Source organism: Oryzias melastigma, linkage group LG1 (genome assembly GCF_002922805.2).
Source record: "Oryzias melastigma strain HK-1 linkage group LG1, ASM292280v2, whole genome shotgun sequence".
Classification (NCBI taxonomy): Eukaryota; Metazoa; Chordata; class Actinopteri; order Beloniformes; family Adrianichthyidae; genus Oryzias; species Oryzias melastigma.
The window spans coordinates 10,720,393-10,736,537 of record NC_050512.1 but is presented as its reverse complement, the minus strand read 5'-3'; the positions used below and the strand labels follow the sequence as shown (position 1 = coordinate 10,736,537).

The 16,145-nt window shown below is 36.9% G+C and overlaps 3 protein-coding genes across 4 annotated transcripts in view; all 3 read left to right on the top strand.

The window, feature by feature from the left end:
* LOC118598699 overlaps nucleotides 1–16,145 on the top strand; it is a 219,314-nt gene that overhangs the window by 145,974 nt on the left and 57,195 nt on the right. The window lies entirely within an intron of this gene.
* On the top strand, nucleotides 6,536–9,817 carry LOC118599167 (mesothelin-like protein). Its single transcript, XM_036213705.1, has 6 exons — nucleotides 6,536–6,744; nucleotides 6,819–7,000; nucleotides 7,258–7,413; nucleotides 7,498–7,634; nucleotides 9,298–9,428; nucleotides 9,505–9,817. Exons 3-6 carry the CDS (start codon nucleotides 7,378–7,380, stop codon nucleotides 9,627–9,629), a joined length of 429 nt encoding a protein of 142 aa, XP_036069598.1. The 5' UTR covers nucleotides 6,536–6,744; nucleotides 6,819–7,000; nucleotides 7,258–7,377; the 3' UTR covers nucleotides 9,630–9,817.
* On the top strand, nucleotides 12,657–15,093 carry LOC118599082. Its single transcript, XM_036213355.1, has 6 exons — nucleotides 12,657–12,752; nucleotides 13,677–13,804; nucleotides 13,922–14,049; nucleotides 14,139–14,256; nucleotides 14,491–14,709; nucleotides 14,812–15,093. The coding sequence occupies exons 1-6, from the start codon at nucleotides 12,680–12,682 to the stop codon at nucleotides 14,995–14,997; spliced, it is 852 nt and encodes a 283-aa protein (XP_036069248.1). The 5' UTR covers nucleotides 12,657–12,679; the 3' UTR covers nucleotides 14,998–15,093.

Sequence of the window (16,145 nt, the reverse complement as noted above, 5' to 3'; positions counted from 1 at the left end):
AATTAATATCAGTCTGTGATTCAGATATTTTTAGGCCAGCAGAGAAGGCCTTGCAGGCCCTGACGGCCCGCCACTGCTAAAACTACAGGCTTTCTAATAAAAATAAAAGACAGGACGACTAAAAAAAGAAAAAAAAATGTATGTCTGAATTCAACAGAGGTACATTGAAGCTTAGCTTATAGGCAATACTACAAATGCACCCAAAGCTACTCTACAAAGTGTCAAACAAGACACTGTACAAAGTGCAATTACTCAAAAAAAACATTTACTAAATACAAGAGTTAAAATAAACTAAAGAATTATCCGTCAACAAGGGACAATAGTTATAATAAAATGAAGTAGGTTGGTTTATATGTATACTCTAATCTAAAGAAACATGTTTTATGACAGACTAATAATTTAATAAAGTGGGTTTAAATTCAATTCAATTCAATTCAATTCAATTTTATTTATATAGCCCAATATCACAAATTCAATTTGCCTCATTGGGCTTCATGCCTGTAGTTTTTACAGATGCACAGATGGAGTCATAAAATATGCACAATAGGTAAAAACTAAACAGACTATAAAGAACAGGTCATCCCTGTCCTTAGACCCTCCCTCGCGGTAAGGAAAACAAGATAATATCAATGTAAAAAGAAAATAATAATAATTCTCCAAACCAGACCAGGATCGCCATCATCATTTGAAAGATTGCTTCATATACTTGTTAGATTTAAAAATATTTAAATGACTGTGTTGATTGTCTACACATAAATGTAACTGGATTCAAAACTCATGCATTGTTATTTTCAGATCGCTGCTGCTTTAACAAGCAATTTTGGAACGAACATTGATGCCCAAGTCATTTCCGCCCTCGGTAATGAAAGCAGCAGCTTGTCCATAAGCCAGATAAAGTCTGTGAAGCCTTCAGACTTGGTGGACTTTCTTGACACTCTCAGCATTGTGATTGGTTGGAGAAAAGGACAGGTCAAAGTCATCGTCCAGTCTTTGCTGTCTTCAGGATTTTTAAAGGTACTGTGTAATATCGTGTATTAGAAACCAGACAAAACATGATCTTTTTGGACATAGTATTTACATTTTTTTCTTTTTTACTACTTTCTACATCCAAACAGATCAACAGCTCAGCCTCGCTGTTAAATCTGGGCTCCCTCATCCCTGGCGTACCATCAACTGTGTTCAGCAGCATCAACGGCTCTGATCTTGTCACTGTATCCAGAAATCCCTCATTCTTGTACTACATACTGTCTGCTCCACGGATTGTCCAGCTGTCTTTTGTGATAAGGGTAAAACAACCTTAACAGTGATCAAGGATTTCAGATGTAAACTATAGCCATTCCATTTAGTGCCAGTTCATATTTAGTATGAAAATACTATTTTGGACTACTTAAGTGAACACATCAATGTCTTTGGTTTTTTAGACAAGTCTAGTTCTATTTTAAGAAATTGATTAGAGATACTCCTTTTTTATTTTTTGTCACCCCCAGTAAGTGGATTGGTGGTCAGCTGTAGTATTAATTATTCAACAAAATGAAGTTGTCATTTTAATAAATATCAGCTGCTCCGACACCAAAAACATGACATAAAAAAATGGCTGTGCAATCACGAATGTGTGCAGCAGCTCGTGAATCAGCTTTACTCACTCTTTTCCCACTCTGTTCCATCAATTAATTTTTTTTAAACCTTTGTATCTTCTTTCTGAAATCTTTTTTAGCCTTTAATTTTCAAACAGGAATATTTTATGCTCCAAAATATTATTTTCTGTGATAAATATTTCATTGCTTTTAATTTCGAGACTCAACATTTTGATGGCCCAGAAATCGGATAGATAATAATTTGATGGAAAAAACCTCACCTTTTCTGTCTCACTTGAACAACTAGTTGATCTAAGAGCACATCAATATTCAGCCAATCAAATTAAGACAAACGCTCAAATCGCCACACCTTTCATCTTACCAGCAATAATTTCAAAAACACAGGAATAGCGCTCCGTGAATGAATCCTTTCCTTATGAACCAATGGTGAAAAAATAGTAATTGTGAAAAGAGAATGTCACTCAAACCTGATTTTTTTTTTAAATCCTAGAGATACAAATAGACGGCAGATCTAGTGCTTATTGCTGTCACACTCCCTCATGCAACTGCCTTTGTCTCAGCGTGGCCAATTTGCCATCCCCTGGTATATAGCATATATAAATATTATTAAAAATATAGTATACTATAATTGTAATAATAAGGTGTATAGTGTTTAGTATATAGTATGATGTGTATAATTTATAACCTACCTTCTTTTTCCGTTTTTGATCATTTACAAGTTTGTTTGGCAAGCTGTATCAGACATAGTAAAACAATTGAACTATAAAGTCACTCTTTTGTTAATTTTGTAATAACATATTACTGAACCAATTGAATTTAGCTTTACATATTTATAAAGTAATTTTTAATTAATTTAGTTTAACAGATACCAAATGTCTTATCACAATTTCATGTGTGGCCCTGCGACAGACTGGCGACCTGTCCAGGGTAAACCCCTCCTTCGCCCATCAGCAGCCGGGTTAGGCTCTGGCACCCCCGCGACCCCGAAAGAGAAGAAGCGGACAGGAAGATGAATGAATGAATGAATTTCATGTGTCAATATTTATGAAGTAATCTAATGTTTTAGGTTTGTGACCAAGATGATGACTGAGCTTAATGTGAGAGGTTCAAACAAAAATGCAGAGTAAGATATTTTAGAGAGAAACTGAAACAACTTCACAACATAAAAAAACTCTAGTTTAGGTCTGAAGTTCTCAGGCATAAACCGGGGATCTATAATAAGATACAAAAAATTAAAAAAAAAAAATACAAAAGTTATAGATGTCATAAGTAGTCTTCATGTTTGTGTTTATTTTGACCACAATCAGCTCTAAAAATGCTTGTTATTTATATTCTGTCTATCTCCTTTTTGTTTCTATAGATCATATACTTGAACACCAACAGTTTGCAGATCATCGACAATGTTCCAGATAATTTGGCCACTGAGATCCCTCGAGTTTACCTGCTGCAGTTCCCAAATGATACCAGCACAGTCATCAGACTGAACAAGAAGAAATGGAAACCTCAACAGGTATTTTCATTTGTTAAAGTACCTCTATGACAACTTTTTTTAATAATAAAAAAAAAAAAAGTTCTCAGTAGTGTTTTAATAATGATTATGAAGTCTTTAACCAAAATCCCATAACCTATATGCCTTAAAAAGCCATTTTCAATGTTGATCGAGGCCTCAGCCTGCAAAAAATCCTGTAAGGGGGCGTGGCTTTTGGGGCTGTTCCTTCACAGCCACAAACATCCCTTCCCCTCCTGATTATGGTAGCTCTGTATCTCGCTAGCGTAAATCATAACCGCTGCTACAGCAGTTTTGTTTTGAGCTGGATGTCAGCTCAGACAAGGAAGTGAAGAGCTTCATGGACCGAACTTTAACTAATTTACAATCCTGTACAGCTGCGGTCAAATGAGCCGCCGTTCGCATTTCCATGGTCACATCAAGAAGGTCCGTGGAGTCTCGTGGAGTTTTTTCGTTCTCAGCACTGCTACTATGAGTATTATATGAAACTCACACAAAAAATGTAATGACTGCTGATTTGACCAAGGAAATGCGAACAGCGGCTCATTTGACTGCAGTCAATGGGAAGATGTCATCTTCTCTTCTCCAGCACCTGAACTAGACACACTTGTCGGGCCAGATGACAAGGTTTGCGCATGTGCAGACGCTCTCGTGACATATTAACAGTTCGTTAATTCAAACGGAGCGTTTCTGCAACAGCTTGATTGACATCAACTTAAAAGGAGATATACTCAAAACTGCAAAAGCGAAATTATTTCTTAATACATTTGTTCTCTTTCATAAGAAAAATGACACACATACATGTTAAAAACTCAAAAAACACAATTGTCATCAGAGGGGGACTTTAACAAGCGAGATGTTTTAACTTTTTTATGTAACTTTAACAACTGAATGGGCCTTTACTTATTTATTTTTTGCTAGGTTGCGTTGTTCTTTGATAAAATAGCAGCAAACGCTGAGACAGCCGAGCTGGGAGGTCCAAACAAGTGAGATTCTCCATTAAATAAATTACAATTAAAGTAAATAAGTCATCGGAATGTGTTTGCTAATTTGTTTATCTGTTCATTTGTGTCCAGCTTGTCCTCCTCTGTGCTACAAGGGTTTACATGTACAACAGTAAGATCTTTAGGGAGGACGCAAATCAAGAATCTGATTAGAGCCTGTCGGAGAAAAGGCACAAATAAGGTTCCATTGGTGGAGACTCAGGTGAGATGACAAAAGAGTGAACTTGTACAATTTGATAAACTGAAAAAAAAAAGTTTTTGAAAAAATGTTTCTATTGTACCAATAACAGAATAATGTAATCTGTCAAGAAAAACTTTCTTATTTAGATATTGTCAATAATAATATTGTGTTTTGCTCAACAGCTGACCTGCATGTACAACCAAATCAAAGAAGAGTCAGATGCCACCAGCTTTTCCCTCTATCCTCCAGATGTCTTACTTTACTATGAGTAAGAATCCTATATTTATACCAAGTTATGATCACAGATATAGTTTAACTTTTTAATAACTAAAAACCATTAATAACCACAACTGTTCTCTCTTTCTGCTTCCAGTTACTCTCTGGTTCTACGGAGCAACTGCAGGTCTTATTTTCAAGAGCTGGCTGATGCAGACTTCTCCATCTTTTCTCCAGCACTGAGATACAAACGATCGGCTTTGTTTAATAATGCAAGGAGCTGCTTGGTGAGTCTACAATAAAACCAGCAGATTTTTCTAAAAAAAAAAAAAAGAAAAAAATAATAATTTTCTGGACTGCAAACTTGACCTAAAGGAGACCTTAGGAAACTGAAAAAAAAATGGAATATAAATATATGTGGTTTATATATGTATATGCACATATGTGTATATATACGTATACATGTATATACATATTTTATTCTTCTTCAAGGGAATAAACAGCACAAGTCTGACTGAGGACAATGTATCAGTTTTGGGGAACATGTGCTGCATGCTCAATGGCTCCTACATCCAAAACTCTCATCCATCCATACTGGAACGACTCAAAAACTGTCCAGATCTCACTGTTGAACAAACATCTGCAGTTGTAACCCTTCTGAACAATGGAAATACACCATATGGGTATGTAAATTTCAGCTTTTTGAAATTCAAAACTAGGGATGTATATTTGCAACAGTCTGGTGATACAATATGATCCTGACACATGTATCTCGATATGATATGTATTACAATGTATATCCCACAACAATTTTTCACTTTTTTTAAGAATTAGAAAATAAACATCTACCTGAATATAAATATGTTTTCCAGTGTAAAAAAATAATTTTATCTAATGATCACAACCTTAAGAACTGCGACTGTCTCTTACATACAAGTTGCTTTTACCGCCAAATTCATGGTGCTTTTCCTTTGTTATGTTAAGAAATGTTTGTTTTTTCAAGAAAACAGTCAACATTGTCTGATTTCCACAACAGAACAATTTTCAGTATAAAAAAATAAATTGAATATGCCATTAAAAACAAGGTTCTAAAAGTTTGGCTGAGGAAATAAAGTGCTATTTATTTCCAACATTGCTAAATCTAGCTTTTAAACGTATCAGGAGCCTAAACGGTGTTTGAACGGTTGCTTCAAAACTAAAGGGGAAAAAAAGCTAATTCTTTCCAGAGACGATTTAGTTTAATGACAGGATGAAGGAGAACACTTGAATGTGGCTAAGATGCTTTAAATACATGACAGTCTGCATTGCAGCTTTGTTTTCTCACACGCAGAAGTAAACACGTATTTTAGAGCGTTGTCCACATCACTCTGATCCATCAGGTCGTGAACTTGAATCTATTGCTGTGAAGTTAAACAGAACTTTGGTCCACTTTGCCAACAGCATTTTAACAGGGGCTCAGTTTATGGCCCGCGGCACAGCTGCACGGCCTCACTCGTTCGTCTCTGAGCCGCCACCAAGGACCACAATACGCTTTAATATATGACACTGACAGCAACGTGGTTTCGGTTCGGCACCCATCCCATGTAAAATCGAAGCTGACAGAACATTTACCACAAGCTGGTTCTCGTGAAATCTTGGTGTTGTATTGGTGAGGTGTAGAGCTGCTCAAAGAGGATGTGCTTCCAAGTAGCAGTTGGGGGTTAATTTGGAAAAAAAAAGTAAGACGCTAAAGGACGCTCACAAATAATTATTGAAATAACGTCTTGTTAAAATTTTTAATCGATACAAGTATCGCCAAACAAGATATTGCGATATATTGCCAAATTGATTGATTCTTCCCTACAGCTCTATTATAAACTGTGCAAATTAGACTTTTGTGTCTTTTAAAGACTATAGTGTACTCAAAAATATAATTTTATTTGCTTTTTCATAATCAGAGTTCCTTCAACATGGAATGAACAGACTCTAAAAGATCTTGGGATATTAAATCTGTATTTGCCTTCATCTTTCTATCTACGTTTTGATCGGGTGAGTAATACCTGCATTTATGTGTTTAGAAGGGAACGTCTCATGAATGGAGGATCAAGTTGCAGCTTGTTAATGTCTTTTACTTTCAGGACACAAAGCGCAACTTCTTGAGATACTTTCTGAAAGTTTTTGGTGGAGTGAGCAGAGAACAGAGGAGGCGACTGAAGAGAGAGATAAGACAGTCCATCACAAGTGATTCAGAACAAACTGCAGGTCAGTCTGCTTCTGTAAATGTGTCTATCTTTCTGTATATTTCCTTGATTACATTTTCTGGCTTTTTTTTACAGAATGCACAGCTGGAATAATCACACAGGTCACAATCAGTGACCCCGCCTTCCCCTTTGACTATACCATCAATCAATTCAACAACTGTCTGTCAGTTTCAACCGTCAAAGACAACTTGGATGCCATCACAGAAAAAGTCGATGAGGAGGAATACCTCAGGATTGTTCTCCATAAACTGAAAGATGTGAGTGATGATCCTCTAAAGAAAAGAATATCAGTTAGTTTAACACTGATGCTGTGCTATACACATTGAAATTTGATTGATATTGGGAAAAATTTTGAGGGGTTGGAGGGCTGAAGTAATACTCAGTTTATTCTTGTGAGTAGTGAGACTTGAACAAACAACATTCAAGCTGCAAGTCTTCATTGTTGCTTCAAATTTTGTGATATTTCCTTTCATTGGCATTGCATTTATTTTACTGGATTTATGTGCTCTTATAGGCCGAAAACTCCATCATCCCAGAAGATCAGGTTCAGCTATTAAGTGCAGCATCTCGTGTTGCCACTGTTGAAGACATTCGTTCATGGACCATCAGCAAAATCGACACACTTGCTGCTTTGATGGACTCTTCCAATGGAGGCTGGGACCCAATCCTTGTGAGCAAACACAGTACTTTTGTTGTACCTGCGTACAACGTTTAAGGGCTGCTGTTTCATCAGAGCACATTTCTTCTCCTCCAGGTGAAGGTTATCATCTCTAAGTATCTGGCTGTTGGAGGAAGCAGACTAGGCAGTACAGAGCTGAACATTATTGGGGGACCTAATCTCTGCTCTCTAGATGTGGATATCATAAGGACTATCTCATCACAGAACTTCAGGTAAGAAGTGTAGACTGAGTTTGTGTTTAGTATGTGTGAAAGTCTAAATATGGTTCCTTAATTTTTTACAGTTCATCACTAGCAGTGAAAACATGAGTCGGGGTAAAGGGTTTAAATTAAATTAAATTAATTCCAGCAGACAAATGGTTATGTTTGTTCTCAACAAACTATTGTTCTTTTAATTCAGTGATAACACATAAACTATGCGTTATGTAAGCATCACTTTCTGTCCTTTTGTCTGTCTTTTTCCTGTGTTAATAATTGCTTTCTGTATATTGACCTTTCTATCTTTATTTTACTTGTGTCTTATCTAATTACTAAACTTATATTAGTAAATTACACAATTATAAAAAAAATGTTAATATTTTCACAAAAGTTTATAATTTTAGTGATTATTAATCTCAAAGGCAAAAATAACTTTTTATTGTGAGACATAAGTTCAATGTTGTATTTACACCATAAGTGGCTGCCATTCAGTTGAAGCTCCTGCTGTTGTTGGTGAAACTCACCATATTGGGAGAATCTTTGGATGATCACATGAACACAGAGACTTGCTCGCCAGTACCTCTGTAGATTTCTCCAAAAGAAGTAGGCCTTCTCTCACAACATTGTCCTTGTCTCCATAATTTAGCAATGAACTCAAACATTTAAGATAAGGGGTACCACCCCCCCACCCCATACACACACACACACAAATTTAGGCAAGGAGGTGGCTTTAATAAACACATATAATAGGAGTAAATAACCGCAAGGATAAATCTCACAGGTCAGACTTAGAGATTAGATTATTGCTGGAGAGTAGAGGTCTTCATTGTCTCCACAGCAGTTGAAACCTTTCTCTATCCTACTGTTCTAGTAATTCCGAGCTGAGCTATTAAAACAAGTGGATGGCATCTGTTCCGCACTCTGAGCAATAGCTCTAGTGGTGAAAGCATGAAGAAAGATATTTGGTAATTTATGTGCTGGTGCATCCAGTCCCAGTGTGGTCCCTCATCAGTCAGGAAGCTAATCTCTGGAAATTGAGCATTCCCTTTTGATGGTTAAAAAGGCTGTTTCGGCCCAACTTTACATGCCACGAGGTGGACCACCATCTTCTTGTGCAGTTTCCACTTCCTGTTTCGTGGATTTCTTCTGGATGGTGAATCGGTTTTGGGATCATTGTTCTCGAAACATGAATGACATTTAGTGACAGTTGGCAAGAGCTTGTCTACACTATCTGTGTGGACGATGTAGGCATTGGCCCAACTTTGCTGATATATGCCACTAACATGGTGATGTTAGTTCGGACAAGAACAAGCTGTCCTCTCAGAAAGGGGCAGGAAGTGGCTCAGTTAAAGGTACACAAGAAATAGCAGATGATTTATGTAGACTGACTGTATGTGTGAACTTCACAAAGTTTTCATGGCCATAACTTTGCGTGAGCCATTCGGGAGGAAACCCCTCCATAGTAGCATGGTTCTAATTATAACTTATCGGAAAATTTGTGCCCCTCCATGACCAGAACTAGAGCACATGTCATGAAGATACATTATAATGGACTCATGAACTATAGCAGACCTGCATGAGTGAATATTCTGAATGTATATTGTTGGAATTATAATTTTTGAATGTTATTCTGGATTTAAACATTGCTTACATGCTACATTGTCTCTTTCTCCTGCAGAGAAGTTGACTCTCTGGACATCTCTAGCTGCACTGCTGACAAAAAGAAAGTGTTTTTCACTATCTCCTTTGAGGCATTCAGTTTTAGCACAAGCTCAGTTTCTGTTTTTCAGCTCATACGACCATACATTGGTGAGTAAACATTTCCACTCACACATATACAGATTAACATATCTACACAGAGCTTATTTTTTTCTCTTTCCCACAGGAGGTGCAAATGTTGATTATATCCGTAGTTTGGTGGCCTCTGAGGTTAACATGGACCTGGCCACCTTCACCAGTTTGGATGAAAATGTTGTGCTGGTCAGTGTTATGTTTATGTCTTTACTATGAAGGATTATGTTTCTGTGAATATTTTTACAGCATCAGCAACATGTGCTCTATTCCCCTCAGGGTTTAACTGCAAGTGAAGTTAAAGGTCTTCTTGGCACCAACCTCCCAGATTTGAAGTTTTATATAAACCAAGTACTGGTGCAGACCTGGATCAGAAGTCGATACCAGTCTGAGCTTGATATTCTGGGATTGGGCTTCCTCGGAGGCAAAGCAGACCCCACAACTACGCCATATAACAGTTCTACAACATCATCTACCCCCACTATTCTGTCTGAAATGACCAGTCCTGTACCTACAGGTAGGTCCAAAAACAGAGTGGGATCAGAACTTCTTTTTCATCAAAGACACTTGCTCTTTGGCTGATGTTTAGTTTTGAAAAGATTATAACATGTATACTTTTGGAAAATCATAAATATGTGCATCAGTTAAATCGGCCATGGTTATAACTAAATCAAGATACTAAGAGAATACATTCTCTTTCAGCATCCAAAAACTGAGAAAGATTAAATGACCCACTTGGAACTGATAATTTTATTCTTATTAATGTACACATTTTAGAGACTGTAGAATATGTAGATAATACTCAAATTAAAGGAAAATTGACTTTTAGCTCCAGCAAATCATACAAAAAATATACTAACACAGAACTAATATTTTGGGTATAAAATGATTTTACATTGCCTTGATAATGGGAAAATCTACAGTAATATTAGAATTCATCATAAGAGTGGACTGCAGGTTGGCATAGTGGTTAGCTCTCTAACTTCACAGCGAGAAGGCCCTAGTTCGAATCTCAGCAGGGACCTTTCTATTTAGAACTTACATCTTCTCCCTGTGCAAGGATGGGTCTTCTCAAGGCCACTGGCTTCCTCCCACAATCCAAAAACATGCTTTATAGGTTAATTGGTACCTCTAGCCTGTCCCTGGGTGTACCTGTAAAGCCTTAGTTACATGCACTCAGATAAGGTTTACCTGCATGGGTGCCCAGGAATGCAGACGGTTCTAGACAGGCACAGCCACATCTTAAAGGGAGAGCAGGTGTGTCTTGCAGTTCCCTTACCTTTATTACTTGTGTGGCCACCTCAAGGGTGCCATAGGAATGAAATGTGAAATTTTTGTGCACATGGTAAGTGTATTGTGAAATTTTGAGAGGATAATGTAAAATACATGCACTTAGGATGTATGGGTGATACTGTAGTACAGTCTCCTTACTCTAAACTCTAGTCCTTAGGAAGGTGCATTCAGTGACTCCTTACTTACTGTACACAAAACACATGGGAGTTTGATAAATAAGTTCCTGAGAGATGCCCATAGATGGTCCACATAAGATCTTGAGGACCATTTTGTATAGCGACGCAATCTACAACCTTCCATTAAACACACATTGAAAACTAAACGAGGTTGAACTTTGACCAAAGACTTGGCTTTGGTAGTGACGTATGAATGGGGTCCCTTTTCTGTCACAGAAGAGCCAACCATTTGAAAACTGACAATGGAGGAAAAATGAATAATTGCAGTTCGTGTCCTGTCGGAGTTATTTCTGACACAAATTGTTTATGTGAAAGAGTCACAAGATTAACACTGCTTCAACATTTTGCTCTAAGCCTCTTCTAACTATAGGAGGTGGACATGCAGTAGTATTGGGTATCAAAAGTGAAGTATGAACAACACTGTATGCTGAATGTGCATTCTTAAAGTTGCATCACAAGTCTTTTGTGAATGTAGCCTTAGAATGAAAACGATGAAGATGATTAACTTAAGCTTTGTTGCTCCGGTGTGTTACCTGAGATCAATCAAAACACTTAACTAAAAAAAAAAAAAAAAATTGGTCCACATTCATATAGCTCATGATATTTTTCTTTTTTGTTTCTTTTAGATGACTACAATGGACAGGTACATTGGATTTTTACTTATTTTCTTTTTATATATCTGTTTTAAAAATAAAATCCTAAAACTGTGCTTGCATTTTTCTTTTTGAAGTGCGGAGCTATTGCAGCAAATGGTAAGTGGTTTTAATACATGTGGAGATTTATTGATGTAATTTTTAGTATTTATTTGACACTTTTTTTCCACAGAGTCAAATACATGTATTGGAGTGAACAGGTAATTTTTTTTCTTAAAATTAGTTATTTTTTAAGATCTAACTTTAAACTGAAACTGAAAAAGTAAGGATATTGATACTTGGTTGATTCGAAATTACAGCACAGATCTTCAAGTGTACCTTGACGATGGAACGATGAGCGGACGCTTTTGCAACTTTTCTGTGGAAGAGTTTGCTTGTGCCTCAGTAAGACAGAAAAAAATTATAAACTGTTGTAACGGGGGTTCATGTAATGATTTCACTTTCTAACGTTGAACAGCTCTCAGCTTTAACAGCACAGGACCTGGTAGAGGTTATGAAGTGTGATCGGTCATCAAACTCAAGTGGGTCCATATCAGCCTGGAACCTTCTTTTCTGCAAAATGTCCAGGATCCTGAATGCAGCTTTGAATCTTCTGACCACTACAGTAGGAATTACTTCTATTTAAATATTCTGTATTCATTGACATAAGTTATTAACAAGTAAACAATCGACCTGTCACAACAATTTAAAATGTTAATATTTTTTATAATATTTGTTGAAATTGTGTTTATTTTCTTTGGTGACTTATCAAGCTTACCAAACCATGTTCATTTTTGTTGCAGACAATCAACCCCAACAATCCTTCAGTCTCAGTTATTTTGGACAGCATACAAACAATCTATCCAGATCTTTTCAGCACAAACACACTTAATAATCTCACTGAGCTGCAGCTGTGGTTTAATGTTCGCCTTCGCCCGTTCTTACCTGCTGTTTCCACCAACTTTCTCTCAAGTCTTGCAACACAGAATTTGCAGTGCAGCTCCTACCAGTATATGTAAGCAATGCAACAAATATAGTCTTGATATATTTAATGAAATCTGACCAATAATTTTATAATGTCACATTATTATATGTTTTGTATTGGTGGTGTCTCACCCCCCTTTTTTTTCCAATTAGCTTACAAATATTGAGTGAAGTACAATCCCAGATGACTCCTTCAAGGCAAGAATCTGTGTACACACAATTCATCAAGATTTACCTGAACAGAAGAGAGACTGCAGGTAAGCATTCTTGCTTAGTTTAATGGTCCCCAAAGTGGGGCCCGCGGGCCAAATTTGGCCCGTCAAAGGTTATCTTTTGGCCCACCAAGTCTCGGCTGCAGAAGCCACAGAATGTTTAGTTAAAACCCCTTAACCGTTTTCCCTTGATTCTTCTATGGTCAAAAACGTTACGGCTGTAATATACTTTCGGGCTCCGAGTGGCCCTGTTAGCCCTCTTTGCTTGCGGCTATGGGTAAAACAAACCACAAATGAGTCAGCCCTGGGATTTTTTTTTTTTTATTAGAAATTCCCAAGAGCCTTTTTATCTCTCCATGGTGGCTCCTTCACCAAACATAAAAAAAGTCTGGGGGATTGCTGAACCAGCCATGTCGACCGTCAGAGTCAGCAGCTCCCTGCAAATGGCTGCCTAACCAAAACTACCTAAAGAAAACAAACAAACAAAACCTGCAAACTAAGACTACCATAGTCCAACCCTGAACTAAAATAACAAAAACCAGCAGTGTAAGACTGCTGAGGACAAAAAGGGTAAAAATAACAAAAAAAGTTATTTGAGCTTTTCTCACACTTAAAAGAAAATTTTGAGAGATGCTAGGCTCATTTTAAATATTTGCTTTTGTTTGTGCCAAAAATAGACATAAATCATATTTTAAAAAAGGTCATGAATGCAAATCCAAATTTCCTAAAGGCAAAAGTACAACTATGTGGCTCCTTCTAGGCTTTGATCTGTGGAACACAAGCCCAAATGGCTCTTTTACTTTTAAAGGTTGCCTACCCCTGCCCTAGAGTAACTGGCTTGGCTTCAGCAGCCTCATTTGAACCCCAAAAGGGATTCAGTTGGTTAAAAAAAATGATAGATGGAGGGATGCAAAGGAGATGTTTTATTTTGAAATGTAACTTTAAAATATTTTCATTATTTTTTCACAGCAACATTACCAAAGTGCTATGACAGCAACAACCCAGAACTGAACTCCACAGCTTGGTTTACAGAGTACATCGGTTCTTTCATAACTTTCCTCACTGTCGTGGATCTTCAGTCATTTGGATCTCAACAGGTATTTTATCTAATCTGAAAATTCTAAAAGTACAGTTTTGTTTTGTTTGTCTGTGAGAATAAACCTACATCTATTCTTTAAAATCGTATATATTGAATTGATGTCCTCCCTTTTCAGTACTTGCAGCTGTTCACAGTGAATCCTCAGAATATTTTCCTTATTAAGAAGTACAGGGTGGATCTGACATTAATCATCTACTACATTCAGTTAGTTTATCAACAAGACATCAACTTCAGTCCACTTGGGTAAGTTTATGACGATAAAATCTGTGTGCACACATGACCACCAAGTATGTCACCTTAAACTGTAAAACCTGTTTTCACTCTTTTTGAAGCCTTCCTCCATCGGGTCAGTGCTTTGCTCCTGGTCGGGTGTTCACTCAGTTGACTGCACAAGAAACTTTGACAGTTTTGGGAAATGTCAACAGTATCTGTACAGACCTAGATCCACAGGTAATTAAAACAACAAGAAAACACATATTTGCTAAAGGCGCTGATTTCCCAAATGACGAATACAAAATAAAACACAGGAAGACTAAAACAAAAAGAGTACTGTATATGTGAAGTCTAACAGAGGTACATTCAATCAGAACTCATTGTCTTAAGTTGAAAATAATATGAACGATTGTGTTTATCATCTAAACATAAATGTAACTTGATTCACAGCTCCTGTATTGTTTTTTATAGATTGCTGCTGCTTTGGCAAATAATTTTGGTGAGAAAATTGATGCCCAAGTCATTTCCGCCCTTGGTAATGAAAGCAGCAGCTTGTCCATAAGCCAGATAAAGTCTTTGAAGCCTTCAGACTTGGTGGATTCTCTCAACACTCTCAGCAATGTGATTGGATGGAGAAAAGGACAGGCCAAAGCCATCGTCCAGTCTTTGCTGTCTTCAGGATTTTTACAGGTACTGTGTGAGATTGGGTTTATTAGCAACCAGACAAAAATAATCTTTATGGACAAAGTGTTCATGTTTTTGTCTTTCTTGCTACCTTCTTCATCCAATCAGATCAACAGCTCAGCCTTCTTGCTAAACCTGGGCTCCCTCATCCCTGGTGTACCATCAACTGTGTTCAGCAGCATCAGCGGCTCTGATCTTGTCACTGTATCCAGAAACCCTTCATTCTTGTACTACATACTGTCTGCTCCACGGATTGTCCAGCTGTCTTTTGTGATAAGGGTAAGACAACCTTAGCGCTGATCAAGGATTTCAGATGTAAACTATAGTCATTCCAGCATTATGCTAGTTGGCCCTAGATGTCATTTGTATATTTTTAAGTCTGACTTCAATAATGTTTTTATGTATTGTAAAATCTCTCTACTGCAAAAGTGCTCCCAGTGGTCTTTTAGTATAATTATGCCGTTTTTAGCAAAAAACTTAAATCCTGTGTAGTTTTTTAAGAGATAGTTCCTGCATAGCATTATAAGCTTTTTAGAAATTTGCCTCTAAGCAAAAAAAAAAATCTACAAAAATTTAAGCTTTTCTTCCTCATAAAGTAATCTTTATGCTTGTGTTTATTTTAACAACAATAACCTCTAGAATCAAATGTTAATATTCATAATTTGTCTCCTTCCTCCTTTTCCAGATCATATATTTTAACACCAACAGTTTGCAGATCATCGACAATGTTCCAGATAATTTGGCCACTGAGATCCCTCGAGTTTACCTGCTGCAGTTCCCAGATGACATCAACACAGTCATCAAACTGAACAAGAAGAAATGGAAACCTCAACAGGTAGGTTCAACTGTTAAAAACCTAGATGTTTTACCATTCATATTTAACTTTTAGTAATTGAATGTGTTTTTTAAATCTATTTTTGTTAGGTTGCATTGTTCTTTGATAAAATAGCAGCAAAGTCTGAGACAGCCGAGCTGGGAGGTCCAAACAAGTAAGATTCTACATTAAATAAATTAAAATTCAAGTGAATAAGTCATCAGAATGTATTTTCTAATGTGTTCATTGGTTTGTTTGTGTCCAGCTTGTCCTCCTCTGTGCTACAAGGGTTTACATGTACAACAGTGAGATCTTTAGGAAGGAGACAAATCAAGAATCTGGTTAGAGCCTGTCGGAGAAAAGGCACAAATAAGGTTCCATTGGTGGAGACTCAGGTGAGACAGCAAAAGTTTATAAACTGAAAAAAAATGATTTTTAAAAAAGATTGTCCTAATCTGCTAAAGAGATAATAATGTAATTTGTAAAGAAACTGCCTAACCTTAATCACATTAATAATTATCTTTTGTTTTGCCCAACAGCTGACCTGCATGTACAACCAAATCAAAGAAGAGTCTGATGCCACCAGCTTTTCCCTCTATCCTCCAGATGTCTTACTTTACTATGAGTA